The sequence below is a fragment of the Pezoporus occidentalis genome, unplaced genomic scaffold (genome assembly GCF_034315485.1).
Source record: "Pezoporus occidentalis ecotype Australia unplaced genomic scaffold, CSIRO_AGI_Poc_V1 ctg54, whole genome shotgun sequence".
Taxonomy (NCBI): Eukaryota; Metazoa; Chordata; class Aves; order Psittaciformes; family Psittacidae; genus Pezoporus; species Pezoporus occidentalis.
In genome coordinates this window covers 6,062,605-6,080,504 of record NW_026915877.1, presented here as the reverse complement: position 1 = coordinate 6,080,504, position 17,900 = coordinate 6,062,605, and the positions used below count along the sequence as shown (strand labels likewise).

Below are 17,900 nucleotides of genomic sequence, written 5' to 3'. Positions count from 1 at the left end.
AGTCAACAGAAAAATAGAAATTTGTAGAAAAAAAGATGAGCGTGATGGTCATAGCTGAAAGAATTCAGTTTCTTACTTGCACTTAATGAATCTGCAAATACCTGTATTTATAAATTAAAATAGAAAGAAGACTCCAAAGAGGACACAGGTACAGGGCAAAGCCCGTGCTGTTACTGCAATCCAATACTGCTAACAGTCATCATGAAAAAACTGCTAGCAGGTTTAAGACTAACACTTATATTTGAAATATTTGTACTTCCCTTTTTATATCCTATCTGTCACAGACATAAATGTTGAAGAAGGCTAAAATGGGAACATGAAAATCAAACAGTTCTGAAATCATCAATTAAAAAAAAACAAAAAAACCACAAAACCAAACCAAAACAAAAAAAAACCTTGCTTTAAAAGTGCCAAGAGATGTTGTTATTCACTTGGATGTGATCAGACAAAGAAGCTGTAGTTTATTAGTGTGTTTAAGTCAACATCATAAGGCAGAAAATGCAAGCAAGCAATATGTTAATTTAAGGACAGATTTTTTTATATTCATACACACACACTGTATTATCTGTGTTTGGACTAGTCTCTATCACTCTTCCTTCTTCTCTAAGCATTCCCATATCAGTCATCAGTGAATTTGCTGATGAAAACACAGCATTATTCCACAGACAGAAATTACCTGCTAAAATACAAAGCAGCATACTGTCAGTTAAGCACATGTTTTTTCCACTATACAAAAGTTAATTTTCCTTACCTTAATGAAGTAATGTGCACTCTCAGTTTGATACAATAAAGTTCCATCTACTTTCATGCACTTTTTTTGTTGCCGTTTTTCTTAAAAATGTGACTGCCCGTATTAGAAGTTTTTGTTTGCTTGCAAAGTGAACGAATGGGAGTTTGGTACACAAGAAAGCTCTATGAATGTCACACTTGCGATACATGTTAAAACCATATGCTCTTAGATGAAATTTCAATCCTCCCTTTTGCTGCCTGCTGAAGGAAGTGCTGGAGTAGACCTCAACGCAAGAGTGAGGACCTGCAAACACACATATGCTAAGCTTTGCAGAGAAACTGACAACAGAATAATTTCTCTAGTTGTTCTGCAGGGTGAGTACGTCACACAATTTTAACAAGAATGATATGATTTGGTTTCCTCTTATTTTCTCACTTGAAACAATTATGAAATGGTGTTAACTGGTACCTGTGATAGATGCCTGATGTTTCAATATCTAGTACTTCAATGATTTTCAGAGCACGTACCTGATGATGCGGAGAGAAAAGCATCAATCCACTGTGCTTGCTAAAATAAGTGAATTAATAACTGATTTAATCCAGAACTGGTTCGAAAGTTTTGTAGTTTGACCTACCAGACACAAACTTTAATGATGCCCTGTGTAGCACTCTGCAGAAAAACTATGGAACCCAGCAAACCATTTTGTTAATTCATTGTAGCACTTCACAAAATATGCCTCTGACATGGCATGGTAATGATTTCTTTTACTGAAACCATGTTCTTCTTTTTCCTTCCTTTTTTAAATACATGCTCTCGTGACACAGGAAGGCAAACACAGAACATGGTCAACGAAGATAAACTAGCTCATTTCTCTCTTGCAACATGAGTTCTTTTAGTGACCCAAAACATGCCAAAGGGGAAGTCACATAATTCCTTTCAATCTATTTAATTTTCAATTCTTGAGTTACACAATTATCTCTCCTGTCAGCAGTTTTCTTTCTTTGGCTAATATTACATAATATGCAGACATACAAATCTATGTGTTACCACCATGTTGAGTTTCCTTCTACCCTTTTGAATCTCATCTACTATTAAGGTTGCCCTTAATAAAAGGGGCAACAATAAAAGCAACACTTCATAAATGCTGCAGTCTAGCGATGGAAAAATTAATACTGGGAACACAAACAGGCAAGCCTAAAACATCAGATTATTCAAATATGTGAGAGAGGTAGCGGAAAACACCTCGAGTCTGACAACAAACAGTCACAGCATTATACAGGGCAAAGATTAATACAAATAAATTTAGAAAACACTGTATATTTTACTAAACATTATGCTGCATATCTATGTTCATTACCATCTATAACTGAGTTTGTCTGCAGAGCTAGAGAGTGGAAAAGCACCAGACAGGCTTCCTTGTCTCAAAACTGAGTCTTAATTGAACCTTCCTATCCTACCCTCTGTGTTCATCTGTGTGGTAAGCATTAACCTCCACTTGCACAGGTTGAGATACTGATAAAGAGAAGTTAAGCTTTCCTCAAAGCTGCAAACAGCACTGGCATACAAACCACATTCACACTACAGAGTTAACAAGTGTTGTCAGAACATGGACCTATGAATACTGTTCCATTAATAAGTGGTTTGTTTCTTAAACAAAGATTATCTTAAGGTCCTTTCCAACCCTAACAATTCTATGATTCTATGACTTGTAGACAAATATATCTAAAATATAATCACTAACAGAAAAGAGCAAGAAATGGAAAAAAAAAATAAAGCTGTGTACATTCTAACACTTCACCCACAACCAGTACATTGTTTCATGTGGCTTCAACCATATCACACGTTCTGGATGCCTTACCCATTTTATTTCTTTTGTTTTATCACACATTGTTTTATTTTACATCCTGTGTCTCATCTCAAGACTTTTCAAAGGATTTAGACATACTATCAAGCATACAACTTAAAAACCCGGTTACCCAGTCTCTTCTTTTACTTGTAAGGTTATTACTGCTATAAAGTATTAATGCTCAAAATGTAACAGTGGAAAAAAGAAACTGGCTCTGTGAAAGTTACTGACAGTTCAGCTGCAACCAACAAGGGGATTAAAAAAAAAAATCCACACAAAACCAGATGGAATTAAAAATAATTAAAATAAAATAAAATCCCTGCCATTACTACATCATACCAAATGCTGTATTGAAAAATCAATTTCTCCCATCCTGCTGCCACAACAAACCATTGATTGGAAAATTGTTCATACCTTTTTCAACTATTAATGGTGACTATCGATTCTAACATCTAAATCGGACAAAGACTGCTGGCCAGACTTATCTCCCTCCAAATCCCATTTAAAAAAAAAAAAAATGCAGGTACTCACTGAAAATTGAACCTTAAACCCCACAAAGTGCATCCTTACATTTGACTTTACAGCAAAACACAAGTACTGCTGGGGTGGCACCAAATAAAAATTTAAATAGGGAGGTAACATTTACGGATAAAGGCAAATGACAGAAAAGAACAAACACTAATTTGAAAGAAACCAAATATGCATCTCATTGCCTATAAGCACATGCATATCAGCAGCAGTTTTATTACCAGCATATTTATGAGGGCTTAAAACATACAAAGCCAAAGCCCCTAAAACTGGTATCAATACAAAACATCGCTCAGGCCAGCAAGCCACCCAAAATTCCTGCTTATAGGGGTTCCAAAACCCTAGGCTACTTTAACAAACCTCAGACTGAAGCTGTTCATAAGGAACTACCAGACTTCTTTCCCATGGGATTACGATATCATTTTACCACCTCTTACGTGTTTAAAAAAAAAAAAAAAAGGAGAAAAAAAAAACAAACAACCAAAAAAAATCAAAAAAACAAATATCTGATGGTGCTTCTACTTTTTCCACTGCATCCAAAGCAGAAAACATGGCATTGCGAGTTACCATCAGAGAGGAAAGAGCTAGAAAAAACACACATACTTCTAAAGAATGAAGGGACAAAAACTGTGAGAGATTGAAGTTTGTAAAGTGCTATGTCCTTTGCTTGCCAGAATATGACCTTTCACAGTGTTTTAAGCAGTACACTAACTAAGACTAAAATGCCTTCCTGGAAGCATTTTGACAGCGCCATAAATACATAATTTATTAGTCTACCTTTTCCCAATCTTACAGATGCTAACCATCCCTGGGTACTGTAACACAAGCATGATGCAAACAGACTTACACTGACATCTAAAGGTATCTGTTATGCGATGCCACATAAATATTTTTGGGAAGTGCTATGTAAAGTACCTATATAGTGCTAACAATACAGAGATTTAGAAATGTTAATTCTTATACCCAGGAGAAATTACACTTTCAAATATGAGATACTTTAAAAAGTTTAAGTTTCCATACCATATCCCAAAGAGACAGCCCTCTGTAAATGCAAGGGAATATTGATATACAGAGTACTAAAAGTTACCAGAAAATTGTATTTCTGAAGTTTAAGCAAGGATTTACTTGGTAAATTTACGTAAGCTGAAATATAAGTATGGGAAAAGACACTGAAACCCTAGGAATCTCAATTCAGTCAGTACTTAATTCTTCCAGTGATCCTTTGCAGATAAACTAAAAATATTCAAAACCCAAATTTGAGGCAACTTTCACTGTTTGAGTAAGAACTACATAGCATTTCCTTCAGAGTAGAATATTAAGTTTTTACTCGGATGATTCTATCTTACAGAAACAACCAACCTTTCCAATTGAGCTGGGCATTCTAAATTCTAAAAGTAGTTCAGCTATTCCGAAAACAAGTTTCAAAGTTATTTTTTTCCTGTTTCTAATTTGCCTTTAAGCACAACACATTATAAAATGCCAATGTTGGTTTCAAACTTGTTTGCAACAAGCATGCCTTAATGAGAATAGATGAAATGGGGTTTGACCAATGTTCCAAAATACACTTTCTACTGTGCTGGTGAGAAAAGGATATGCAAACAGCCAGCAAATCTATTTCTTTTATGCTTTACCAAGTCATATAACACTTTCTTGTTCTGCAGTCACTTACTGTCTGCAAGATGCTTGAACCACTTGCTAACTGCATATAGTTAAATTAGTAAAATTTACTTTGCTAAAATTTCCACAAGCAGCTACCCTGTTTCACTTCAAGAATAAATCCCAATGAACAGAGGTCAAGTAATCCTTTATGTAGAGGTATATACTTATCCTCTTTACCTGGTCTTCACAGAGGAGCACCAATCACCCACATATCAGTCCAGTTGTATTTTTAAAGCATTACTTTTGGAAATAGACTTGGAGGCTACTATTGGCATGTCCCTTATTCTTTTAAATAAATAAAGTGAAAGGACAGCTTTGATCCCTTTAAATAAGGCGGTGAGTTCTTTACATCTTTAATAATTTGTAGCAATTGAGACCATTGCTATACTATAGGGTGCTTTATCAACTAAGTTAATGAAGTCAACGAATCACATCTTTGTTTCTTACCTAGCCCATTCCATTTCCTAAATTAAATAATCTCTGGGACTGCAAGACTGCCCTGCTTACTCTGTTAGCAGTAGAATGGGAAATCCACTTACACACATGATGCTTCCTGAAACATAACCAACATTCAAGCCCTCCCTAATCACCCTAACAGCAAATCCTGATCAGTGAAATCCAAACACTTACAATGACTCACCAGACAGCTGCTAGTAAGCTACTAACTAGTGTTTTAAATCTTCTTTCTCTCAAGTTTTACATATGTGAAGACTTCTCATCTGGAGTGAGATAACTCAGCACTTCAAAGATTACAACTTCAGTTCAATAAAATAAGGTACAAAAGTAAAGCTTAACACATCCTTGGGGCAAACAGGATATTTTTGAAGTTTACTATTCAACTGCTATATTTTCATTATTCAGTCCAGGCATTACAAGCTATATGAATTTAAAAACAAACAAACAAAAAAAAAACACAAAAAAACACAACACACACACACACACACAAAAATAACACCACAAAACCCAACAATAATAAAAAATTAAGCCATACTTAGAGCCATTCTGCAAACCCCATGTGAAAAACATTCAACCCCTCAAAAAATCATGAGATGAAGAACTTATGGCAGATAGTAAAACACCTGCTAAAGAAAACAGAAATTCAGATAAACTCACTTAAGACCCAAAGATCTTTGGGAAGTCTCACATGTGATGTTTATTATAAAGCTCAGGCAATATTTATGGTTTTCAAACACATTGTTAAGGTATATGACAAACACAAGACCTTAAGGCACACCATTTGACACAGCATGCTCATTCACAGAGACTTTAACATCCACTCTTGGTCATCTAATTTAGGCACAAGTGAACACCCCTGGTCATCTGCTAGCTTTCAGGAAAGCCATGTGGGTCAGAACAGCAGAGCAGGTCTTATGATTACGAGTCTTGGAACAAGGTTCATTCTGTCAAACACACCACCAACATGAACCAACTTTTTAAAGATAACTCATGTTACAAGATACTGGAAACAACAGTTAACCTAGCAGGGAACTCAAATCATAAGAGAGAGCAAGGCGACCACAGTAAACACAACCGCAGCAAGTGCGATTCTAAGGCAATGAAGGTAATTCCAAAACACCACACAGCTAAAATACTAACAGCCTATGATAATATCCCAGATGGAAATTATGAAAGGGCCACTGTTCTCAGCTTCTCTGACAACATAAGCCACTGCCAGCGCTGTCTGGTCTTTTCTGCTACTACACCCCCAGCCTAATTTCAGTTCGGTTGACACAGCTGCTTGCTGGCCATACAGGGAAGAGGATTAAGGATCTGACCCAGATTTTAAACTGGTTAAGGAACAAAGAGCAGCCAAAAAGAGAGGGGACAAAGGAAACATGCCTGTATCCTACATTTCACAGTCAGCTTCAACTGATGCAAATTGCTAAATAGAAGGGTGTTCACATCTCTCGGGTTTGCTCAGCTTTAGAGGCCCCCACAGCCACAGACTAAACCTGACTGACCTGCTCATACAAACACAAACTCTTTTAGCTGTGGAATTTTTCTCCTAGTGCTAGTTTTCAGCTACATCAGTGAGCTGACACACCTGACACCTTTAAGGCTGACAATGTGCACTACAAGGCTTTTGCAAAGTAAAAATGTTTACTATCTACATCATCTCACCTGGGGGCACATGAAAAGAAACAGATCTTAGTTTCTACAGAAAGTGCCCGAGGCTAAATTATTGCCGAGGTTTTTTTTGATACAAGAGCATACCATATATTCTTGGAAGTTATGATGCCAAGTATGAAAAGCTGACTGCAAAATCAATGCATATTTTATGTTTGAGTAAATGGAGCCAAAATCTCATTGTTTAAAATTAATATTAATTTCTTCTTCCTGCTCTAATCCAGTTGTGGACTGCAAAAATAATTTACAAGTTTGCATATGTATCCATGGGATGTAAAGATAATCTTTATAAAGCACAGTCTCAACTACAGTGATGTCAGTGGCCAGCAACAATTAAAAAAACCTAAAAATCCACAAAACTGCATCAAGTCTAGAGGCACCGCCTAAGCTATGAGAATATAGCATAAAAAAATGCATTCCAGTGAAGACTTGTATCTGCCTATTTGATTGCAGCACTAATAAAAAAAAAAATAAATCCCAAAGCAAGCAATGAAATGTTAAAGCTGTGTGCAAACCCGCACCAGATTTCTTAAAGGTTTTCAACTCTATGAAAACAATAGCTGCATATTTCACATCAAAACAAAGGCTATAAAGTCAAAGTCAACCCATGGTCACCTTCACACGTTTCTTTCCCAAGCATGCTGAGCAGGTGTGGTAACAGAAAAGGACAAAGAGCTTTTCTAAATGCATTTTCCCCATCTTCTCTCCCTGCCCCCAAAACAAAAAACAAACCCAAAACATACCAAAACACAAGGGCAGAAGTTAAAACAAAAAAGAATTTTACTCAAAGGGAGAGGCAAAATGTAGATTATTATTGTTTCCCCAAGATGAACCATCAAAACTAGTTTAGATTCTGGATCTAAAAATTCAAGTCTGAAACAAATGACTTAAGACTTCATGAAGAGTAAGCTTTTAGTAGCACATCCAAGCTTCTTAGAACACAGAAAGCATCAGCTCATTAAATGTTCTTCCCATGAGACACAAATAAAGAAGTTTCAAAATTGCTCAGTTTGGTCACATTTTTTGGCAGGGAACTTACACCACCACCACCACCGCCCACCTCTAGACTCATGGCAAAAAGCAGCTTTGGAAAGATTTCTCCATCTAAATACAATCCTTGGACAGTACCAAAGACTGTGCTGTTGGGAAAAACTGAGAGGTATCTGTGCTTATTGTTAAGATAAACAAATTTTAGAACATTTATTTGTTCTGTTCCAAGTATGTCCTGTGTTCAAATACCATCACCTTTATTATTTAGAAAAGGAATGTAACATGTGCATACACACATGGGCTCATGTCTAGCTGATCCAATATTCCCGTGGTCCCATTCTCTATTTTGAGATACACTACTGGAATAATGTAATGAGACAATATAAGCATTAAAGTTCTGTGATCAAGTCCCCTGGTATTGAAGCACTCCGCCAACCAGCACAGGCACTGGGGACAGGAAGAAAAGCACATGCAGGTTACCGTAATTACAGGTAGCCAAATTAGGCTGAATTAAACGTGTTAACACGGAAAAGCAGCACTGCCTTACATGTCAGAAGTTAATGTTTCTTAAAACATGGTTTAACTAAATCAGCACAATCTTCTGCCAGTTTAATGTGCAGGTGCTCTGAATCTCTCCTGGGACTACACAGGAAACGTAAGTTTAGAATTCAAACCACAGATTCATGAGCATTTCTTTGCTCACTCGCACAGCCCCTGTGCTACTCTCCTATCCTTGCTGAAAAATGCATAATAGTGTATAATGTGCCATTATGTCTGTGGGCCACATGGTGAACCGATGATCACGCGACTGCTAAAAATAATTCCTTCACATTTTGGGGAGGACAGGGGGAGCTGCATTATTGCTGTCCCACTTGCTGGAGATAGGGTAGAGCAAGTAATAGGGACTGCTGGAAGAAATGTTTCTGCAACATCACTAGGCACAAAAAAGGGAAAAAAAAATAAAATAGTGGCTGTGATAGAGAGAGACCCCCCCTCTACAAGGTTTCTTTTTAAGGTCATCCTGGTCTGGCCAAAGAATCTAATATAAGTTCTCCCTGGAGTGGGAAGCAGTCGCCACACTCCCTCCAAGTCTTGAGACAAGGCAGAATACTTTAGTCTTCCAGCAATGTATCTTGCTTTTTATCTCCTGTTTTACTCTGAGATCTGCCAAATCAAAGTTTCAGCTTTCCACCAAAGGCAAGAAGTGTTGACTGACAATAAAATGCAAAGTAGCTCTTTTTATAATAAATGTTCTATTTCATTCTCCTTTTCAAACTTCTTATGCTCACACACACCAGATTTAATCCTCACACTTCTCAGACAAAGAGAGTCACTGGAATCAGTGTGGTAGCCTGATTTTTGAGAGGCTTTCAATGTGTTCAACTAACAACTGCAGAACGAGTCTATTATAAGCACTCCAGATAAAAAGAAACACCTAGAAATGGGGTAAGTCAAACATACTTTCATGAATACACATGCCTACTTCACCTTTTCTCTACAGTTTCAGCTCCAGTAACCATTTAGAAAAATACTTCCTTAGAAGGAAGGCTATACCTTAGCTGCAGAAGGCTGAGAACACGTAACAACTGCAGCTGCTTTAAAGACTGACATAGTGGTTTCAGTGCAGCTGAACAGACAAGCATGCTGCTGAGAGAGAGAGAGTTCCAGCTCTCCTTTCTGCCTGAGAGATGCCTGCAAGATCATTCCACAAGCTAATCCAACTCCTTGACTGAGCAAAAGCACCCCCAGAGAGAGAGAGAGAAGGAGAGATCCTTGTTGATCCGTGCATCGAGTCAACTAGCAGGAAGGTACAAAACACCACAGTGGAAGGTTAGAGGTGGAGCAGACACCAGCAGTGCGAGGTAGGGATAGGATGCCATTCACTGAATCACAGGTGAAATTCACAGCTAGAAGCAAAACAGAGAACAGCTCATCATAACTGTAACAGCTCTCCCAAGGGCAAGGACAGAGGGTTTCACTACTACAAAAGACAACCTAGGTTTCTGCTGCAGCGCTGATAATCCAGAGTGTATTGCCCAAATTTACCAACACAGAGCCTTCCAACATCACAACCTCAGTCAGTACCAGGATGCTTCCATGTCAAATGAGTGACGGGTTTTTAAAGACCACATTAATATCAACAGCTAGTCTAATGCAAAGCTAATAACTTCTGTTTCCAGAAATCACAAATATTTGCACTGTGTGACCTCAGCTCCTAAGGTCTGATAAGTAACTAACAAATCAGTGTACATGCTTACACTAGATGTTTCAGATATGCTATGTAATGAGAGCAGACTCAAAGCCTGGATAAGCCCTGTTAAGATTGGAAATGGAACTACAAAATTCAGAATTTGTCATCATGCTATCCAAAACCAAACACACACACTCAGCAACCACATTGGACTCATGAAAAATTATCAGTTGTACTTTCCTAATTCATATTATAAAGCCTCCCTATGCAAATACAGGCCTGCTTTGCTCCTATCTTCTTGTCAGCTTGTATTATTTAAAACATGTGGGACATTCACAGAGATGGAAAAAAAAATAGGTCAGGCTTGAAACAGAAGCCAAGCCATTCTGTTTCATTAGCAGATTAAACATGCAGAACTGTTATTTTAAATTCTAAGTAAAACAACTTAATGAAAACATTCTGAACACAGATAAAAACTACTGTAAATTGCTGCAATCTTTATTAGCCATGTTGCCAAATGTTATACTAGAAAGAGAATAAAGTTTGTCAATCAGATTTCAAAATGCACAGAAAATATACTGCTTAATGATCGTATGGAATCTGGTATATAAATCTAGGATTTTTGTAACATCAGCAACCAACAGTCCAGTATGCCTGAAATACTACTAGATGATGAACATTAGCAAAATCTAGTCCTTCCATTTGCAAAGATCCTACTTTGAAGCAAACCTGCTCCTTTCCCAAAATGAAATTTGCATGACAAAACTCAAACATTTTCCTTTAACCTTCTGTGCAATCACAATACTTACTACCAAATACAAACAAGTACACTAAATCTAATTTATTTATTCAAGCTAGATGTCCTAAACGTCATTTGACTGCTGCCACCTATTGCTGTTCCAAACATGTTGCAAGGAGGTAACCCTCACCCTTCTGCCCTTCTGCCTCTATCCTATACCAATACTCTGCTATTTTAAAAACTTTAAAATTTACTAACTCTTCACATGCAGCATGTCACCTAAAGAAATGAAAGTGGTGGAAAATTAATACATTTCAAAAAGACTATTTTTTTTTATTAATTTTGTTTGGTAATTCTGCTGTAACTTCAAGTAAGCACAGGGCAAACATGATTTCTGAATGAAAAACAACCAAATCAAACCAGTGAAGGGTAATTTCACCAGATACCAGTGTCAAAGGACCCTAAGAATGCCTGTTTCACAGACTACCAGTTCAACAACTTTACTAGTTTAAGATATTTCAAAGCTTAGGACTTCCAGCAACTGATGAGTTTATTTGAGCACAATAGCTATAGAAGAAATGAATACAGGTTGAAAATTAAGAAGAATAAAGATAAATAAATCTAAAAAGACTGGCAATAATAATAAGATGTCCTAAAGACACTGAAGATACAAGTTAGCATTTGCAAATGGAAGAGCAAATCAGCCACCATACCCAAAGGCAGCTACATTAAGAAAACTCAATTGCTTTAATGCTTTTCTTGAAGCATCTAACTACAAATACAGGAGCCTAAATTTCAGGAGACATCTCTGAAAACTTAGTCATAGGTGTCCAAACTGGTTTGCTGTGGAAGGAACATACTGCGGGTTTATGGCAATTATCTATGGGACCACTGCATAGAAACACTCAACTATTTAAATATTCTCAAGCAAAGGACCAGTACCAGTATGACAGAGTTAATCTTAAGGCTCAAATAGGAAAATGGTGAATTCCTGCAAGAGGTGAACTACCACTTCTGGTTAGTCATTTGAACTCTCCAGCTCAGGTTCTTTCACGTGAAAATACCAGAGGCTAATGCCAATGGATCAAAGCATCACCTACTCCACACAGCTGTTCCTTTGCACCTTCCCTTATTTTACAGCCTTTATCTATACATTAATGCTAACAATCCCTCATCATAATCCATTTAAAACTTCATTTGGCTTTGAACTGAGAGATCCAATTATACCTAAGTGGCTAAAACGGAACCTGGCACAGGTCCACAGTTTACAGTTCAATCTCTAGTGTGCAGCAAAACTGACCTGAAAATGCATCTCCGAGAACAATCTCCCATAGAGAAAGCAGAGGAAAATTGTGGCAGATATGGAATGTCTTTAAACTAGCTGCCTCTAATTAAGAAGCTGTCAAAGTAAGGATGATACACTGAAGTAAAGGAGGGTATGCAGTAAAGATGTCACAGTCAAAAACAGACTGCTAGGGAAACAGACAAAGCCTGTTCCATTGACACTGCTCGTCACAAACCACAGCAGTGACCAAGATTAATACTACCACAAGGCACCAAGTCGCACTTCATTTAGCTTCAGCATCTGCCTTCTATATAATAAAGGCCTGCAAGATCAGCAATTAAGGTAGCTGTGCTCCTAAATCCTGCCCCTCCTTCACTTTAAGCCCTTCACCTACAGCCTCAGGCTAGTTACACGTGACCTCTGAGCTAGCCACACAGGCTGCTGTTGCTAGATAGAGAAAGCCCTCCCCTTCCTCCAACTCTGCACATCCCTCATTTTAGCTGCAGCATGAGCACAGCAGCAAAATGATTCCTCTCACTCCGAGTGACAGCAAGGGGGAAGTCTTCAACAAGGAGCAGGAACCTCTCCTTCCAGGAGCGGCTGGAATTGCTAGTTTGCATACAAGGAATGCACAAATATGTTTTTCATTAGAAACGTTATTTTTGTCTCTGGATTTGGAAGACCAAAGCATACAGATGACTAAATTGCTTTAAAAGTAAGGAAGCAGCTTCAGCATATGTGCAGGCTAATACTACCAACCAGGGAGTCAGCTGGCGAGTCAGATCAACTTGCATAGCCAAGGGAAAACTAACATTTCATCTGCACCAGAGTCAGTTTTGCGTCAAAACAGGGTGCACATCTGACTCCCAGCATGGTACCCACACAGTACTGCTGGCAGAACAGGCAAAAGGACAGTGTCACTGTGGTGGGGAGCCGACAACTATTCCTTTCAGTAGCTGTCCACAGCTAATTACCTTAAGCTCAATGTGAAATTGCATCTTAAATCCTGAAAGAGGTGGATCCAGGAAAGCACCCTTCTCTGTCAGCAAAATTCAGCTCTTCAACATGCAATCAATATAAGGTTGAGATTTAGAGATACAGTGATGTACCCTGACCCTCTGAAAGTCAGAAAGGACCAGACATCTACACCCTATTCAAGTTCTGAAACATTTTCCTCATGTTCTCCTCACCTACTGTCCCACTGCTTTTTCCCTCAAAGGAACAGTAGTAAAGAAGTCAATAGCTCCAATGCTAAGGAATCCTTTAGGATGACTAGGGAGTCAGCCCTGTTGCCCAAGATAAAGAATTAACAATTGGCTGGGAATCTGGAAGCCAGTCTCACACATGGTACAGGCAGAAAGAGGGAGAGAAAATGGGAGGAGAGGAGGAAAAGACAAAACTTGCTCAGTTCCCTCAGATAAAAGGTAACCCTGAAATTATACAGTAGATTAAGAAAAGTATGTCATGGAAAGCATCTGCTAGTTCTACCACTCCACAAGCAACTGAAATGAACTGTTAACCTTAATTACATCTTCTGAAGTGAACCTGCCCACTTCTTGAACATGAAAGGACTTAATCAGCCCAAATAAAATAATCTGCAAAGGTGTCAACTGACTGAAGAAGGCCTCGAGATGCAGACTACAGGAACCTCAGGAAGACTTGGAGAAAACAGTACTACACTACCTCTCATTTTCTTCTGTTCCCAGGATATTCACTATCAACCACTGCTAGAAAGGACAGGATGGGACAGAGCCACTCCTTCAGTCATTTACTCCAGTAATGACACCAGTGAGCAATCAGTCACCTCATTACACCTGACCCCACATGCTTGTACAGTTTGGGCTGTTGAGGTTTCCCATTTGCTCTGAGCTGATGTCTCTTGCAAACAGGGGAATGGCCCAACCCATTGTAGTTGTTATACACCACTCTCCTCCTACTTTCCAACGCCTGCAAAACCATGCTTCAGTTAGTGACCAATGTTTTCAAAATTAATTTACTGTATCTTTATGTAGCAGAACAGAACACACGTGGCTATCAAAAGGAAAATGTGTAATTATGGAAAGGGTATCTATACATTTACCCCACTCACATGATTCAGAGTATGAAGTGAAAGAGCACGCTTGCCAACCAAGAAAATTCAGTGGTGATATTCTTACTTTCCATCGTAAAGGGACAAGGAAAATGGGAGATCTCAGAAAACAATGAATAGCAGAGAAGTTCTGTTTTTACAGGATATTCACCTATCTAGGCACAAAGCTTAAAATACAAGGCTGTAATGAAAATGCTTCTCTCCATTACTGCAATCAGACATCAGGCACTGTTATATATACACCCCAATAAATCACCAAAGGATAACTGAAATTTACTCACATCTGAGGAATACAACCCTCATGGGACAATCAAAAACAGCAAACAAGCCAGAGGGTCTGAGAGACTTTCATCCTATAAACTAGAAACCAAGAGCTTCAAACCAAACTTTTTACTTCCCTGAATTTCATATGCTTTTAGGCTCACTCACTACAATGCCCTCACAATTTTCCCTACAGCACAGCTGTTATTCAAGTCCTACTCTTCTGGGTCACCGCTACTGCAGGCATACCAAAGGGAGCACTGAAAATCAGCATAACATGTCAACAAAAGGATAGTGACAAGGAAATTAACACATGGGGACCAGCTGAGGCCCTCGTCCAATTCACTAAATATTTTCAAGTTACAGAAAAACAAGTCCTGGTTTAGAAGTAAAAAAAATTAAAAACTGGGTTGAAAATTGACCCATCTATTAAGACATTTTTGCTATCAAGCTCACACACTAGATGTACAACCTTGAAATTATCCACCTCCTATCATTTTCAGATTCACCCTATTAACAGACTGATGAGTGCTTCTTCGCTATACAAGATGCTCAGTTGCCATTTTAGGTTAGATACCTGTGATTCTGAGGTATTAACTTACTGTTTACAATGTCACCTTGCAGGTGAAGAATTTGTGGAACAGGCATTGTGAGAATAACTATATCAAATAGTTCTGGTGGTCCCATTTTCCTGGAGACTTCCCATTTCCCATCTCGGAGAGAGATGTGAGTTACATGCTGCTCATAGAAGACATCTGCACCTGCTTGGAGAAAGAATAAGTTAAATACATGTAACAGGGAATTCCAGAGAATCCGTATAGGGATGCTTATATGCCAGCAGTGCAGCCAAAGTCAGTGAAGAGCTTGCAGGCCTTAGAAATTTACAGGGCTCCCAGACATGTTTGTCCGTATCAGCAACTTCAAGACATAATAAACAAAAAAGGAACTTGAACTGTTTTTTGTATTTAAATCTCAAATGAGAATGTTCAAGAATACCATTAAAACCACAGCCATTAAAACCTTTCATTTCATACAATGGCATCTAAAAAGTTACCTGACTGCTTTAAATAATACTTGACAACTGAGGAGATCCCCTGGGGTGCCACATAATTGCACGAGCCTTTTTTCACTACCATTCCTTCAATGGGTGCAGTCAGCTGCTGCAAGATGCCATGAGACAGAAGTTCCTCGTAGAAGCTTAAATGGAGCAAATAACACAAAGATAAAGATATGCTGCATGTAAAGCCATAGCAGCTGTCATTATTTTTCACAATTAAAGTTAAGGACAACCTAACTTTCAGATTTAGAGAACAATTTTTAACTATCCCATGCAACCTGCATTTCAAGCGAGGCTATGCAAGAGTAAGAACCATAGCTATAAAACAACAAGCTAGCATGCTGTTTTATTAGTGGCTGAGCTTTTACACAAGACCAAGGCTACCTACCGCCCGTAACGGAAACTGTTAGCACTCCGACGTGAAGGTTTTCAAGACTAATCGAGGCAGGAGCACAAGCGACAATTACTTAAAGCTCTGGGTATCAGCACAAACTGCACTGCCACCATGGAAAGCAGGAATAGTCCAGCAGCTGGACGCAGGTGCCTAAAAACCAGCTCTTTTCCCCCTGATTTCCGCAGAAATTTTGCCGTTTTACAGTGTAACACTGTTATATCACCATCCCCTGCCCCAGCCTGAGGCAAACAAGCCTACACACCTAGCGAGCACAAGCATGCCCCGCCAATGCAACCTTTCCCTATCCCTGCAGCCAGCCACCACTGCTCTCTGGGGCAGACACATCACGCTTCTTTCATACCTAGTTTTCCAACATAACGCTCAGGCTACTCTTTGCTCTTGAAAGCAAAGATCTCTGGTTTTAAGCAGCGGGACCATCAGCACCTGCGTTCCCCACAACGCAGATCTGCACCCCTGCTGAAAACAGCCGAGCCGCGACACCTGCGGGCAGGGCGCCCGGCCACCGAACCCGCCCGACCCCGCGTACCAGCCCCCACCTCCCCTACCCCACTTCGCACTTGAGAGGGGCGGGGTGCGGTGGGAGGCAGCCCAAGGCCGGGCCGGGCCGGCTCTCACCTGCGGCGCGGCTCGGAACGCTCCGCCTCGAAGGTGATGTACTGCGCGCCCAGGTCGGCGGTGCTCGCAGCTTCCCGCCTACCGCGGCTCGTGCTCATGCGGCCCCCTGCGCGACAGCCACTCAGAAACCGCTACGTCACGCCGAGCTCGCCCCCCCCCCCCGTGTCCCGCCGCCTGCCGGACCTACCTGCGCCCCTCGCCTTGTCCCAGATCTCGACGCGGCCCAGCCCCGCCCCCCGCAGCAGCGACGCGCAGGCACCGCCCGTCAGCCCCGCGCCCACCACCAGCACCCGCGACATGGCCTGGCTCGATCCGGTCCGGTCCGGTCCGCACGCCCGGGGCCGTCACCTCTGCACCGCCACGCCCCCACCCGGGGACGTACCCCGCCCATGGGCGGTGCGGACACGGGCAACCGCAAACACCGTGCAACCGCAAACACCGTGCACAGAGCGTGGTTTGGCGACGGGGGCGAAAGCGGTGGTCTGTGATTTCCCCCATTATTCCACATACTCCACCCCGTGACTAAAGGTCATAATGCTCCGTCTGATGTAGGAACGTCTCGTACATATACACTCAAGGGAGGAAGTCAATAAATCGTTTTATAATAATTCAGACTCTAACAACCATTACAATCACCAGAATAAAGAGCAAAACAGTCAATGCCAGCAAAGTGACGGCAGGGTGAAGAATCCTGTTAGGAACCAGGGCCGTCACGCTGCGGCAGCACAGGCAACCTGCGCTCCTACGCGGAACCGACGCTGCAGTACCGCACTTCGGCCACGAGGCGGCAGCACCGGCGCGGTTACTTAGCTTATCGCGCTGAACGCCCCCGGTAGCCCGTACATCGTGCGACAACGGAGTTTCACCACCGGGAGGTATCACCTCGCAGGCACGGCAGCATCGTGCTAGGCGCGGCGCCTACTGCAGTACCAGTTTTCTTTCGCCAGGCGGCAGCAGTGAGCAGGTGCTGGCGTCACACCTCGCATGGGCGGAGACCGAGCTGCAGTACCGAACCTCGCGACAGCGGCGAGCGTGGCACTGTGCATGCGCTCTCACACAGGTCTCGCGATAGGAGCCTCTGCTGCGGGCGGCTCTTACTGAAGCGAAAGAGGTTCTGCATCTCGATAATGCGTGCTTGCACACATCCGAAAGACAGCCACAGGGCTAAAGGCACCGAGCACCACCCTTGGTCCATACCAACCCTAAGGTGAGATAAGGCAATCCACACCGCAGCATTCCCAACAGCATCACGATGCTACACCTGCAGCTCTAGGCACAGCCCCGAGGATCAGGTACGCACATCTGAGCACAGCTAGAATCAGCAACGAACTGTAGCCATGCCCTCTGTCTCCAAACCCAGGGAGAAAT

General features: G+C 40.8%; 1 protein-coding gene across 3 annotated transcripts in view; it reads right to left on the bottom strand.

Moving 5' to 3' along the window:
• Positions 1 to 16,846, bottom strand: part of RNLS (renalase, FAD dependent amine oxidase) — a 71,165-nt gene extending 54,319 nt beyond the window's left edge. For 2 of the 3 annotated variants that reach the window (XM_062637871.1, XM_062637874.1), the window contains exons 1-4: positions 16,720 to 16,846; positions 16,533 to 16,638; positions 15,500 to 15,642; positions 15,048 to 15,209 (exon numbers count right to left, since the gene is read on the bottom strand). In XM_062637871.1, coding sequence (XP_062493855.1) covers positions 15,048 to 15,209; positions 15,500 to 15,642; positions 16,533 to 16,638; positions 16,720 to 16,831 — 523 coding nt within the window. In that variant the 5' untranslated portion in view covers positions 16,832 to 16,846. The remainder of the gene's footprint in view (positions 1 to 15,047; positions 15,210 to 15,499; positions 15,643 to 16,532; positions 16,639 to 16,719) is intronic. The other variant, XM_062637872.1, reaches the window with a different exon arrangement.
• Between the last annotated feature and the right edge of the window lie 1,054 nt (positions 16,847 to 17,900).